Below are 15,633 nucleotides of genomic sequence, written 5' to 3' on the forward strand. Positions count from 1 at the left end.
AGGGAGAGAATGAAGATGAGTTAAGAGAGTAAGGGATAGCAGTAGGGGCAAACAATCTGCTGGAGAAGATGGGATGGAAGGGGATCATTTGTGCATCAAGAGGGGATTTGCCTTGATAAGAAGGGTCACCACTTCATGTGAAAAAGGTGATGAAGGTACTATAAAAGACACAAATCAGACAATTGGTAACAATCCAACTAAATGTTCAAACTGGTGGTATCAACTCCTTTGAAGATTAGAACTATTGCTACATGTGCAAAAACATAATTGCTTCCTTCCATTATTTTTACAGAATGAATATTAAGCATAGCATGCATTTATTGATTACTAGACTTTTCCTTACCTACATTTCACACAAATGCTGTTCAAAACCAAGTTAAATTTACATCCTCTTGCCTATATTAGGGTTAGTAGTATCCATAAATAATGGAAACCCAAAAAGGAGGGATGAGAAAGAAGGAAGAGAGTGCTACAAAGAACATCTCTTTCCCCTCTTTTACAACAGGTTGCTTTTTTTTTTTTTTTTAACCCTTACCTTCCGTCTTGGAGTCAATACTGTGTATTGGCTCCAGGGCAGAAGAGTGGTAAGGGTAGGCAATGGGGGTCAAGTGACTTGCCCAGGGTCACACAGCTGGGAAGTGTCTGAAGCCAAATTTGACCCAGGACCTCCCATCTCCAGACCTGGTTATCCATTCACTGAACCACCTTACTGCCCTCTCCACTCTCATACTATACTATACTATACTATACTATACTATACTATACTATACTATACTATACTATACTATACTATACTATACTATACTACACTACACTACACTATACCATACTATATTACACTCTACTCTACTACTATACTGTACTATATACTATACTATCTTATTTTAAGGTCTGTACCTCTTGCCTGGATTGTTGCACTCTAGAGCAGTGATGATGAACTTTTTAGAGACTATTCAGCCCAAATTGCATCCCTTTGGATACATACTCCAGACAGGGGAGGGAATGTTCCCAGTGGGCTGCTGGGCAGAGGGGAACAGCCCCCTTTGGCATGTATGCCATAAGTCCATAGGTTCACCAACATGGCTCTACACCAGTGATGGGCAAACTTTTTAAAGAGGGGGTCAAAGGAAAGGAAATGCTCATCTGTCAGTCTGTTTCTAAGGCAACTCTTTTGAAGTTTCATTGTATTGTATCCTACTCATTGTATTCGTCAGATTAGGAATAATGTCGTGCAGCTGGTAGAATATTTCAGGGGGCCACATCTGGCCCCCACGCCGTAGTTTGCCCATCACTGCTCTAGACCATACCACACATTATTGCTAGAAGGATTTTCTTTAAGTCCAGGCATAACCACATCACTCCCCTCCTTTGGCTCCCTATTTCCTCAAGGATAAAATTCCAGACTATAGTATGGAATTTGAGGGGTTCCCTCTCCCAATTCTGGGGCTCAGCCAAATCAATGCCATTCTTGTATGAAAGAGCAATTCAGGATAGATAATGTTTGTAGTTACAGAACAAAAGCTCTTATTTAGGTCTAATGCTTCTATGGGGACTGAAGCAATTCTGATCAAGTGATATAATCCATAGTAAACTGTAGATTTCTGGGTAACAGCAACAGATAAGCTCAGAAAGGTCAAATGACTTGCTTGAGGTCACATAGGTAGGACTCTGCCCATTCTCTATGCCTAGAATGTGCTCTCTCCTTCCCTGGGTCCCACAGAATCATTCTCCTGTTTGCCATTCCTATTGGAAACTAAGTTCCTTATGTAGGCAGCTAAGGGGTGCCATAGTGCACAGAGCATTGAGCCTAGCTAGAGTAAGAAGGAACTAAGTGCAAATCTTGTATCAGACACTGTGATCCTGGGTAAATCACTTAACTCATTTGCCTCAGTTTTCTCATCTGTAAAATGGGAATAATAACAGTACCTCCCCTCCCAAAGTGGTTGTGATATTTAGAAAGTATTTTGTAAACCTCAAAGTGCTATATAAATGCTTATTTATAATATAAAAAAATTTATATTTTTATATATTTATAACATAAAAAAAATCTTATTTACTGTCTCTAGGGATGGTTTCATTCTTTTTATCATTTCCAGAGCCCAACCCAGTGTTGTACAAGTACTTAATTTACGCTTGTTGATTACTCTTTGTAGAAAATATCTTAAACAAACATACCCATTTCCTTGCCTAGCCAAATGGTAGACAATTGTAGCTGATGTTACAGTCTTCCCTGTACCAGGTGGTCCCTGGATGAGGCTCAAAGGTCGCTGCAAAACAGTCTTTACTGCATATACCTAAGAGAGAAAGAGGTTGTTCATTAAAACCAAGCAAAGAGTTCTGTTAGGTTTTTTCATTCCTGCTGAAATGAAGATATATCAATAATTTATTGAGTTTGTTGAAAATTAAGACCTGAGAATGATTGAGGTCAGGGAGTCCTTGTGCTGTAAAACGTTTTGGCAGTTGGCATTTAATAATCACATCCTCTACTTCATGACCCAACAGTTTGTGGTAAATGTAGCCAGATACTGAGGTTTCATCTACAGCAAATGTTTTTAATGCACTCTGCATTCTGAAAAGAAAAGATATTCAAGTTCAGCAGAAGCTATAATCAGAAACATTTTACCAGCTTCAAAAATCATTAAATAAGATACTGAGAACATTAATCACATGGTGGAGGTATTATTCAGAGATGACAAATATGTTCTACTCAAAACAACTAGAGTTTGGGATGTCAGATTTTGGAAAGGATACAGAAAAATTTAGAATACATTCAGAGAAGAGTGACCAGGAAGGATGGTGAGGAAATCTGTTACTGTTGTCAGATATTTGGCTGGGACTACGAAAGAGGAGTGGTAGAGGAGGAGATGGGGGACAGGGATGATTAAATAATGAAATTACAGCAAGACAGAACATCTCAGTTAGTAAGCTCCCTGTGAGTGGCTTACATGTCATGTATATTGTAAAAGGAATTCATTTTTTGGGGGTACAGGTTAGACCATATGTTGAAAGCCCTTCAAACTTCTAACGAATGATACAGATCAACTCCAACACTATACAGAATACCTACCTGTCAAATGAAGTGGATTTCCATACAAAATCCACTTGGAAGTTATGAGTAACTTCTACAGGAGCCCCAACACTACTCCTCAATTCAATTGCAATTTCATCACCATAATCTGAACATCTGAGTTAAGGTGTCCTAATTAAAGTTATTAGACTTCTTACCCAAATTCTCAAAACACCTGACATTTTAAATGATTCAGAAAGTTTAATATTCTGAGCCATACTACAATCGGTTTGAAAATCTAATTAAAACCTACAAATCAGTAAGTTTCCAAAGTGCTCTACACTAATGTCTTTTGATCCCAATAAGCCTTTGAGGTACAGTGCAGGTATTACAGTTCCCTTTTAAAGATGGGAAAACTGAGTCTCAGAGAAGTTAGATGGCTTGCCATGATGGTCATATGCTTGTAAACCCCAGAAATGAGATTTGAAACCAGGTTTTCTTGGATGATGGCTTCAGTCCTAACCTTCACTCCTACACCTGGCTCTCATCTTACCTCCTACCAGCACACTTTATACTGGTTCAAAAACATCCAAGTACATCAATCACTACGCCTCCACAGTGTGCTAGGTCTCAAAGGAGCTTATGTTTTAGTAGATAGTATAACCTGCAGGAATCTTGACTCATCAAAAAACTGTCCTAATCATCGGCTTACCTGTCTCCCCAATAAAGTACCCTTGTTCTCCCTAACTACTATGCTAACTCCCACTAAACCATTCTCTCTGACTGCTAAAAGGATATGTTTTTCTTCTGTAGCCAACTCCAATGCTCTGTCAGAGAGGCCACATATCAAAAAAAGTTTTCTCCTTCTAGTAAGGCCCTGGCTCTGACCTGTCTTTTTCAATTCTGACCTATCCTCCCTGCCATTTCTTTCTTTTAGGGACATAATCAGCATCTACAAACTTCGATCTCCGTCACATCATTAGTCTAGGTGACCTCTCTTTTGGAAGCCTATGACCTTCACGTCAAATCTCATCTCACTTGGTGCCCCAATCATACTCAATCATACTCAAATTTTGGCTACCAAGGTAAGATAAGCTTCACTTTTATATTGATAGTTCCTGGAACAGGATGTGAAGGAAAGAAGAGCAGATTCTATATCAACAGACCATCTCTGTTGAGTTCAGGGATCCACTCTTCCCTGGTATTCATCTCACCCACACATACAAACAACACAGAGAAGAGTTACATCTTATATCCTGGAATAGTAGCCAAACAACTATTGGTTTTATCTATTCAAATAAACAGTATATAAAGGCCCACAGGTGAAAAACAATACTACTAATGCATAATCAATATGCACAGTCTGTGGGATATGGACTTTTGAGGGTCTTCTCTTCCATTAAACTCTATCACTCTTACACCAAAACCATTCATGTATAAGACAATAAAGTGAGACAGATAATGTTTGTGGTTACAGAAGAGGAGCTCTTATTTAGGGCTAATGTTTCAAAGGGGATTGAATAAAAGTCTCTAGTACATTAGCATAACATTTTGATCAAGTGAGAGATCTCTGGGTAACAGCAACAGACAAGCTCAGAAAGGTCAAATGACTAGCTTGAGGCCACACAGGTAGGAGAGGGTAGCAGTAGGATGTGAACTTAGGTTCTCTAGGCCTTGTGCTAATTCATTCCATTATACCAACAATGGTTCTCTCACAACTGCATGAATGAATCAGTTTTCTACTGCCCTGACATAAGATATTTTCTGGACAATTTAAAAAGGATACTATCTGGGACTTTAATGACATGGCCGATTCCCTTCCACAGAGGTGCGAGGTCACCTTTATAGCGAAGGCAGATTTCATCTCCCTGCATAAGACGCATATCTTAAAGGGGAAAAAAAGGAGATAGGGGAAGAAATTAAAAGCAATTAATGTTTAAACATAGCATATTGGTATCCCAGTTAAATTTTAGGTTACAGATGTTGAACTAAGCTCTTCTCTTCATAAACTAATAGCTACTTAGAATCACAAAAATTTTAAAAACTCAAAATCACCTCTCAACCAAATTATGACTAAATCCTCATTACCAGAGTCAGTCTTGGGCAAGGTGAAGTAAGCGATTCTCTTCTTGTTGAGGCCCAGGTCCCATCTGACTGTGATGTTATCTTGGGTCTAGTGAATAAGAAAAAACAAGATCCCTTGTTCATCTCTAAAATTTGTGAATTATTTATTCCAAACATAGAAGCCCTAAACTATACCACAATGCTATTAATAAGTCACCAAATTCATTTTGTTTAAAACAAGTATTTGTTGAAAACCTATGTGCCAGGCATGGTGCTAAACTTTTACAATTATTATCTCAATGGATTCTCTCCTGTGGGAAGTAGGTGCTGTTACCATTCCCACTTTAAAGAAGAAGGCATGAAGGCAGACAGAGATGAAGTAATTTGCCCAGTCATACCGCTAGTCAATGCCTGAGGCCAGATCACCCAATGCTCTATCCAGGATGCTCCCTACCTGCTTCTAGGTTACCTGCAACAACTTAAAAAAAAAAAAGTCCAAATGTTAAAATCCAGGGAAACTGAGACTAGATTCGATGCTGAAAGTCTTTTTAAAAAGTAGCTCTAAACACAAAAGGCTACTGATTATTAAATTATGAAAATTTCATACAAGTCTGGAGGAAAAAAATCTGCTATATGTATTAATGAGTACAGCTGGTGGATTATAGGAAGGGGATTATGAGGGAAGAGAGTAAAGAGCAGAGCCAATGAAAATTCTGTGGGTCTTAAGTTTCTCAATTCCTAAAAATACTACCTTACCTTACATGTCAAAAGCACTTTTACTGTTAAGTGATTTGATCCTCAATAATCCTATGAAATAGGCAATACAAGTATTATTATCATCTCTATTTTGGAGATGGAAAAACTGAGGCTCAGAAGTTAAGCAATTTGCACAAGGTCACACAGCTAATAAATAGAATAGCCAAGACTAGAATCTTAGGCATTCAGACTTCAAGTCCAGGGTTCTGTTAGCTGCTCTCAAAATTCCAATTACAACATATATTCTTATCTAATTGGCAATGCCTTTAATAATCTCATGGCTAACCATGTGACAACTTTGGTTAAAACCATCCTTGAACTTCTTTTGCAAATCCTGATTTTGTAAAGACCTGAATAATCTGGTTCCTTAAAACTCCCAATCTTCTTCAAATTCTTTCCTGATCCTCTCTGGCTGATTCTGACTTGGCCTTACTAAAGAGTAAGTTAGTTCTAATTAACCAAAACAAAACCCATAAACTCCAAATTACTTACAATTTTTATGTATGCACACACCCCTTCCATGTTTCTTTTTGATCTCTTTCTTTTTAGGGAAAGCTAAAACCTGGCTTACAACAAACCAAATTCTATTAAACTGGTGCCAACACTAATCAATATTTCACAGAAATTACCTGGGATTCTTTAAGTTTCTTATCATAATCTGCTTCCAGTTTGACGAGTGGACCGAATATATTTTGATACTGGTAAGCATCCTCATACCGCAGCAGGACATGCTGTGGTTCCTCATCAACACCTGGCTTTTCTAGATCTTCGAGTGTTGCTGAAGGATTTTCCTGGAAAGATAAATCAATCATCATCACAATTCTGTAGATGTTCAGGTTTCCAATGATGTTTCCTCAAAACTGCCATATAAAGATGGCTGTCTACATCATGTCAGATATGAAAACTCAGATTCATAAAGATCCAGTGACTTACCTGACCAGAATTACATAGCTAGCTAACAGGGGTTGGAGTCATGATTTAAATCCATGGCTCTCAACCAGGTTCTTTTCTTTTTCCATCAGGCCACAGGGTACCTGAAGTGTCTCCAGAATCAAAAACAGGCACACACTAGGCATTTAATGACTTTGATGAATGAACCATGCACTGACAGTGGGTACAAAAAATGTTCTCCCATATCTCAATCCTATTAGCAGCAGATGTTCTCTCCTTCACTCTCCGGCAGAAAACTGATAGAACAGTTTATTTTTTAAATTTAAAAATAAAAATTATTTTAAACATTGTAGTAAGAATGGTTAGATAATCTAATCTTAATTTTTGCACATGAATCCTCCTAAATTTTCCTAATAGCAAGCTATAAAACTTTTATGCCACTTTGATGGCTGTGGAGCCATGATGCCCTGTTTGAATGATACCACTACTATATGTGTAAACTTGGGCAGGTTATTTTCTGTTCCTAGGTCTTGGTCTCTACTTGGAATGAGAGAACTAAACTGTGAATCCAAGGTGCCTGAGTGGGAAGCTGAATTATTTCACTATTCCATACATACCTAAATTATTAATCTTCACTGTTCTTGGTAACTTCTAGTAAACTACTCTCAGGAACAAGCTAGACAACACTAGAACTCATAGGACCTTATTCATTCGTTCATTTATTCATTCATGACCCTTAGCTTCCGTCTTGGAGTAAATACAAGTGGTAAAGGCTAGGCAATGGGAGTCAAGTGACTTGCCCAGGGTCACACAGCTGGGAAGTGTCTGAGGCCAGATTTGAATGTAGGACCTCCCATCTCTAGGTCTGGCTCTCAATCCACTGAGCCACCCAGCTGCCCCCCTCAAAGGACTTTAAAGAGGGAAAGAACTTCCAATCCCAGACTTCCAGGCCTGGATAGGTACCCAGATATCTGGTTCAAAATGCATACATCTTCATGACTAAGGACTTAGTGATTTTCTTCAACATGAATTTTTTATTCCTTTTCTCCAATTAATTTGTCTGGAGTTAATGAAAGAATGATGCCATGAGTAATAGAGTTATCACAGATTCTAAGAACAGAGCATTATTCTAGTAATCAGAACATGCTGCCTCCATCTTATATTACCCATTGTCTCCCATGACCATTTCTTTTTCCTTACAAATATAAATACTGGACCTTTTGCTATGGTTGACAGAAAAGTCATGAGTAGGAGCTACAAAAAATAAAAACGGACAGTCATCAAAGTTTTCATCGGATGCAAATAATTTTAGTCTTGACAAATTATGCACTGGTACTCCAAGAAGCTTGATCTTTTAACCAAGTATGGTTCCTCTGACTGAACATTTCTAAGTTGTAGTTTCTGGTCTCAAATCCAAGAGATCTTTGGCACTAGGACTAACTTTGATTACGGTAAATTACATAGCATGGACATGTCATATAGGAATTAGAACATTGATTCTTCCCATGAAGACACTGAACAGCTGGCATGTAGCATGAACTCTTGTTATCATTTAGTCAACTGGCACTTTTAGTATTTAATGAGAAAATCTTTCTAATTCTTAAAGATAGTACAATTGTAGTAGATATAGTAGAAAATCATAATCTTCTAATTTCCACTTTGCATTTCTAATTCATAGTCAAAAAGCTCTAAGAAGCTATTCTCTCGGCATTCATCACTCACTGTACTTATTTACTACTTTGTACCAGTTTTTGCTGCCATTTAATAGGCAACCTGAAAATCTGACATCTTGCCTGGCAATCGTACTTGTCAACTTTAAAAGGCTGGGCACATACTTTTAAAACTCCTACCTTCTGTCTCAGAATCAATACTAAGGCTAGGCAATTGGGGTTAAGTGATTTGCCCAGGATCATACAACGTCTAAGGTCAAATTTGAAACCAGGACACCTCCTCTCCTGCCTCTAGGTCTGGCTCTCTATCCACTGAGCCACCTAGCTGCTCCTCTGGGCACATACTTTTAAAAACATTCCCAACTTTCACTAATATTCTACTTCATTATGTAAAAGTCAACGAACATTCAGTGTCTACTACATGCAAGGTGTTAATCATTGTTCTGGGGGCATTTACACTCTATTCAAGAAAAATTGCATCTGATTAAGCACATCACAAGGTAGACTAATGGGGGACAAGACATAGCCACTGAAGAGAAGAGGAGGGGAAGAGAATACTTTCCTGCTGGGCCATTTGCTCATTGCCATATCAAGAATGAGAATGAAACTGTACCTGCCTTTAATAAGGCTACGGTTAAATGGAGCAGATAAGAGACAATAAGCACAAACAAATAAAACATGCTTTAAGTAGTTATATGAGTCCCAAAGGAAGAATTGAGAGGTCCAAAGAAAGCCACTCTACTTGGAGTTGGGCATCAGAGAATAAGAGAAACATACCCAAGCTAAGCCTTAAAGGGAAGAATTTTGAGAGGTGGAGATGGGCGGAGATTGAGTCAGAATCCTTTCTGAGGATGCAAAGGTGTAGACAGTTAGCACATAAACTATATGGTAGAATTTGGTCAGAGCACAAAGAATATGAAAGTGGAATAGTGGCAGAAAGCTAGAAAGATGGTTTATGCAAGATCTTGGAAGTTCTACTGAGTTTCTACTTTAATCAGTGAGAGAGGAATTAGAGGTTTCTAAGTAAGGGAGTACAAACAGTACATATATATGTATATATATATATATATATATAAAACAAAGAAAACTACCGGACAATGTCAGTAGCACAAAGAATGGATTGGAGAGAATAAAGATAGGAGGCAGGAAGTTCCGTTAAAAGAATATTTAATTTTATTTCAAAGGTTTCTGAAGACCGGACGTAGAATGAAGCCAAAAGAAAGAAGAAGGTGAAAAAGAGACTTTAGGGAAGAAGATTCAATAAGATGTGGCAACTGATTAGATATGGGAGATAGCACCAGAATTGACTGTGGCTTTGCATTTTTACAAATTTACATAAACTAAAGTTCCATAAATGGAACTTATTTCATATAAGTTATTCATTTAATATTTATTGATGATTTTCTCCCTCCTCTTTTTAGAATTTTGCTCCAAATTTTACTCCAAAGTTTGTGGAATGATGAAGCCAAAGCAGTATACTTAGGGGGAAACCTATAACTCTAAATGCTTACACCAATAAAAGAGAAAAAGAACTATTTGACAAATTGGGCATGCAATTAAAAAACTAGAAAAGCAACATCAATATATGGGTAAGAAGAAGAATGAGAAGTCAAGCCAAGATTATAAACCTAGGAGATTAGTACAATGGTACCTTTGACAGAAACAGGAAAGTCTGGAAAAGGGTAGCTTTGGGATTGGGAGGGAAGGAGGCATGTAGATCAACGGTCGGCAACCTTTTTGGTGGTGAGAGCCATAAACGCCTGCGGAAGGAGGAGGATGGAGGCATAAGGCACTGTAATATGGGGCGGGGGCTGAAGGGACCCCTGGGGCACATCCTGGGGCTCTGCCCAGACTGGCTGGTCAGGAGGTGGAGCCAGATATGGCTCGAGAGCCATACGTTGCCGACCTCTGGTGTAGATGGATAGATGGGTGAATTTTGTTTTGGATAGGTTTAATTCAGAATGGTTTTGAAATAGCAAATTTCTAAAGTCTAATAGGCAATTGGTGATACAGAAATGAAGACTAGAGATGACATGGAGCTGAAGCTTAGAGGAAGAAACTGTAGCTGAATGAAGAATAGTCCTATAAGTTAATTCAACAGAAATGATCACACAGAGAGAAGGCATAGGACAGCCTTGAGCAATTACCCATAATTGGAGACTTTAACATGAGTGATAAGCCAGAGGAAAGGGGACCAGGAAATGGTTTGAGGGGACATAATCGGGGCTAGAGAAGTTTGTTTTTTTTCCCTCTTTTAAAAAGGATTGGAGAGATTTAGGCTCTGCTCAACAGCACAACCACCACCACAAATTTCTTTCCTATAACAACACTTCGAATATCCAAAGGCAGCAACAATGTTGCCTTAAACCATGTATTTTATAGGTCATACATTCTCATTTCCTTCATACAATTCTCAATTGCTTGTAAAAGCCCTTTTCCCCCCTGAAAATATAGCACCCTGAGATGAATACTCCAAACACTGTCTGACCAAACCAGAAAACCTATGGAATTTATGGAGTCAAAGATTCAATAGTGAATAAACAGTAAGGAATTATTTCCTTAACATATAACCAAAGTATAAGTCTGATAGAGCGTACAAGTCATTTTAGGTTTTTTTAGAAGATCATACCTTCCAAAGCTCCTCTAGTTTGTTAATTTGTTGGGCTGTAATCTGGCGTGCTCTCAGCTGTTCCTGCTCAGATGGAATCTTTACCAACCAGGAAAGAAAACAGCGATCTTGGATCAGAGGCTGCCACTGTGAGCTGTCCCAATTGATATCCTTTAAGCTGCTCTGACTGGCACAAGGTTGCCTACAAAATCCAAGTAAAAAGGACAATGCACTAATTTATCAAATGCTAATTAGTAGTCTATCAAACAGGTTAAAAAGAGTACCTTTGCCACTATCTGTGTGCTTTGACCAAAAGTTGGCCTCATCACACAAATTTTAAAAAATTATTTTATTCTTTTTAGATTAAATTTCCAAATACTTCAATTTTTAATTTTTCAAAACTCATGAAATGCCTTAAAATTTTACAGAAATATTTTTCAGATTGGTTAAAGTAACCATTCTGCTTCTTCATATTGAACAACTCAAAAAGGGAGAAGAGATTCTCACAGGTGAATAAAAGAAGAGACTTTTGGCCCAAGCAGACTTTTACACAGAAAAAAACTGAACAAATTTATAAAATTCATCTATATCTGATATACTATGTTTAGCATTGAAGTAGATAAAAGGATAAATAAGGTGTAGTGCCCACCTACCAGAAGCTTATTGTGGTTGAATGGAAACAAAATTTACAAGTAAAAAGCAAAAATCTCCATGGAAATCATTGCTGAACTTTTAACTTTTACCCACAGTGCCCTTGTCACAAAGTATACAAAACTCATCATCTATGACTGAATTTCATTTGTTTGCCTTTAAGATATTTATTAAGCACCCACCCTAAGCAGGTCTCTCAACCACTAATCACCCAGGCTACTCTCTTTGATTAAAGTAGCAGAACATTTGATGAGCTCTGTCATGTCAGTGGAACTTCCTTCACAGGTATAAACTTCCTCCTGCCCCTTCCCCCCCAAACTGTGTCAAGTTAAGTACTAAGAGAGCTAAAGAGAATGAAAACATTTCCTAACCTAATACAGTTCACAATTTTATTTGGAGAAAAGGGAAGACAAGGGATAAATCACATAGGTCAAACAACTATAAAATAGCCATAAAGAAGAATATAATTGCATTGAATAAGGAAAAAAAAAATGTGATGAAAACTCCTAAGAATCAAAGGGAAGGCATTAAGATAGGAGTTGTGGACTTCAGAAGGATTGGAGATGTTTTAATAAAGGCCTGATAAAGTCATTCTCTTACCTGCAGAGGAGTACCACTACCGAATCAGCTTTGGCAGGTATGAAGCCAAGGAGAAACACATTTCGACACCCACAGTTATAACACTCCAGCACTGTCTCCCCCAGGGGCCCATCCTTGTGGAGAGTAACTTCTTTGCATTTTGCTCTTACAAGATGATTTACAATGTGGCTGAAATCAGGAAAGAATAAGGCATGGTTGAAAATCAAGAATAAACATGAGTTAATAATTCCTAATTTCTTACTTAAAAATGAAATATTCATTGCCAATTAGCAAATACTCATGAAAGAACATCTCATTCATCTTAGCATCACTGGAGAATACTGTATTCCATATAACAATTATCCAGGTATCTGAAGTTTTAAAAAATATTTTTAAAAGTAAAAATCTTTCTAAAAGTATCATTTCATCTTAAATGCTCTAAGAAAATACATAGGCCATACTTTGTAGGGCCTTGTATATACTTTTTAAAAAATTTTAAACAAACATTATATTTTCAAATGCTCTTAGGAACTAAGGAAAGTAGCTGTTTGTCCTGCACTTGCTGTGATCCCATAGTTGTGCCTGCTTTTAAAATAGTCTATTCCTAATCACTTCTTATTGCTCATGGGTCATTTTTTCACTTGCATCCAATTCTTCATTATGTTCCTAAGAGTGAAGGCTCAGATAACTGACTTGAAGAAAAATCAGGGAGAAGCCAAGATGGCAAAGAAAAAGGTAGAAACTCGTCCAAGATCTCCCAAATTCCCCTTCAAAATATCTTTAAAATAACACCTCAAAAAAATTCTGGAGCAGAGGGAAACAATTTTCCAGCCCAAGACAATTTAGAAGGTTGACAGGAAAAGTCTGTCATACCAGGGTGAGTGGAATGCAGTCCAGCTCAGGCAATGCCCAGACAAGCTAGTGGAAGGCCTTTGGGAAACTGAAGCAACTAAAAGTCTTGGCCCACAGATAGCAAGGGAATCAAGACAACCAGTCAGAAGGAGAATACAAGGATCCTTTTGGTTACATTGCCTATCCATGGGTTGTAGTCCTGGGCTGCAGTCCCAGCATAAGGAAAGAGCACTCAAACACCAGAGTTTGTGGCTCCAGGGGAGTGGAGATCCTGGTCACAGTTCATGCCAGAAAAGAGTGCATATGGTTGCTCAGAGACCAAAGCACAGGTCAGGAGGGTAATAAACAAATTTCTCTTTAGATCATGGTCCCTTGAAAGAAATGAAAATGTAGCTCCCCGCCCCAAAACTAGTTCTGAAAACAGCAGCACAAAAAAAATAAGCTGAAACGGTACATCCAAACCCTCAAAGAAAAATGTGAATGAATTAGTCTTAGGCTCAAGAATTCCTAGAAGAGATCAAAAAGGATTTTAAAAATCAATTAAGAGGGGGCAGCTGGGTAGCTCAGTGGATTGAGAGCCAGGCCTAGAGACAGGAGGTCCTAGGTTCAAATCCGACCTCAGACACTTCCCAGCTGTGTGACCCTGGGCAAGTCACTTGACCCCTATTGCCTACCCTTACCAATCTTCCACCTATAAGTCAATACACAGAAGTTAAGGGTTTAAAATTTAAAAAAAAAAAAAATCAATTAAGAGATAGAACACTTCAGAACTGAGAAAAGATTAGAAAAAGAAATGAGAATGAGGGGGCAGCTGGGTAGCTCAGTGGACTGAGAGCCAGGCCTAGAGATGGGAGGTCCTGGGTTCAAATCTGACCTCAGACACTTCCCAGCTGTGTGACCCTGGGCAAGTCACTTGACCTCCATTGCCTACCCTTACCACTCTTCTGCCTTGGAGCCAATACACAGTATTGACTCCAAGACAGAAGGTAAGGGTTTAAAAAAAAAAGAAAGAAAGAAAGAAAGAAAGAAAGGCAACCCGTTGTAAAAGGTGGAAAAGAGGTTGTGGGCTCAAATTTGTCTTCAGACACTTTCTAGCTGTGTGATCCTGGGCAAGTCACTTAACCCCAATTGCCTAGCCCTTACTGCCCTTGTACCTTGGAACAGATACCTGGTACTGATTCTAATACAGAAGAGAAGGGAAAGAAAAGAATTCCTTAAAAATTAGAACTGGTAAGTGGACCACTTTACCACTAGTCACTATGAAAGGCATGCTATAAGTGAACAAAACAAAACAAAACTCTGACCACTGAACCTTGAGTTGGAAGGCTTCAAGCACCAACTCTACCCCTTACTAGCTGAAGGGTAAGTTGAATTCTCAATCTTTTCCCACATTTATAATATCAGGATAATAAACTATTGTGCTTTTTACTATAGCAAAAAGTAAAGCCTTAGAAGTATTAAGATCATTATATTTTCTTTGTATAAGAAATCCAGAACGGAAAATGCATTTCGGAATTTGGTAACAGGGCATACTGGTTTAATTGCAAAAGAAGCTGAGCTTCAAAGAAATAATTGTAGAACCTGAAAACATAAGGTTACAGTTTCTCCTTGCACAAAATAAACAATCACATTTGAAACAGCAGGGGGGGGGGGGGAAGGAGAGATAGCAAACTGTGGTACATTATAGTGAATACTATTTAATTTCTCTTTGAAGGAAAAGAAAGTGTCCTAAAACCAGTCAGTCAGAAACCACCCTGTGAAAGTACTTCTCCTGAAGCAATTCCAAATTCCCTTCTTCCCTCCACTCCTCCCCAACCCATCGAGAAGGGATGATGCCCATGGAAGGCCTTTAGATTCCAATCTTGGATCAGAGATATGTCATAGACACCATTTGAAGATAAATTGCTTTAGGTTATAATCAGTCAATACAATGATGCAACCCTGTTGTCAGCCTCTACTCGTTTGGCAAAGTGACATTTGCTTGCTCTAAAAGTATTCTATCTCTGAGAATGTAAATCTATCATCTTCCTCCTTTTGGGAGAAGAAGTGTTTATATAGCAGCTTTAGTGGAATGGAACTGATGGTCCTTTAATATAGCTAAGGGATTTGTCTGGGTACTTCCCAGATTTGGGAAGAGCCATTTTAGATTATGCAATGTACATCATACAATTACATAATATATTATGCTTATATACTTAAGACTGCTGTTGCAAAGATAAGAATTGGGTTAAATATGTTCTTTCCATTTTGCTTTGATTTCAGGATGACATTTATTCTTTTGATAGCCTTATGCTTGAGGGGTATTAACTGGAGAAATCCAAGGTCTTTGTAAGAATCACTTTTATCTATCATTTCAATTTGGCCTCTGGATTTAAGCTTGAAACCATAACCTCCATCTTTTTTTGGCATACATGATTAATTTTGTACTTTTTGAGACCAAATGACCTTTTTATATTCAGTTATTTTTTATATCATTAGACAAAAGTAATAATAACAAAGAACAGTTCTGTTGAAGGACCAGGACCTGATCATTATGAAAATCAGAAGTGCCCTGA

The 15,633-nt window shown here is 38.1% G+C and overlaps 1 protein-coding gene across 1 annotated transcript in view; it reads right to left on the reverse strand.

Annotated features, from left to right (window-relative positions):
* The window catches only part of UPF1 (UPF1 RNA helicase and ATPase), a 152,631-nt gene that overhangs the window by 21,821 nt on the left and 115,177 nt on the right, over positions 1-15,633 (reverse strand). Inside the window, exons 5-12 of the mRNA XM_044685354.1 lie at positions 12,248-12,415; positions 11,018-11,198; positions 6,457-6,618; positions 5,096-5,180; positions 4,794-4,892; positions 3,068-3,176; positions 2,410-2,569; positions 2,176-2,294 (exon numbers count right to left, since the gene is read on the reverse strand). Coding sequence (XP_044541289.1) covers positions 2,176-2,294; positions 2,410-2,569; positions 3,068-3,176; positions 4,794-4,892; positions 5,096-5,180; positions 6,457-6,618; positions 11,018-11,198; positions 12,248-12,415 — 1,083 coding nt within the window. The remainder of the gene's footprint in view (positions 1-2,175; positions 2,295-2,409; positions 2,570-3,067; positions 3,177-4,793; positions 4,893-5,095; positions 5,181-6,456; positions 6,619-11,017; positions 11,199-12,247; positions 12,416-15,633) is intronic.

Source organism: Gracilinanus agilis, chromosome 1 (assembly GCF_016433145.1).
Source record: "Gracilinanus agilis isolate LMUSP501 chromosome 1, AgileGrace, whole genome shotgun sequence".
NCBI lineage: Eukaryota > Metazoa > Chordata > Mammalia > Didelphimorphia > Didelphidae > Gracilinanus > Gracilinanus agilis.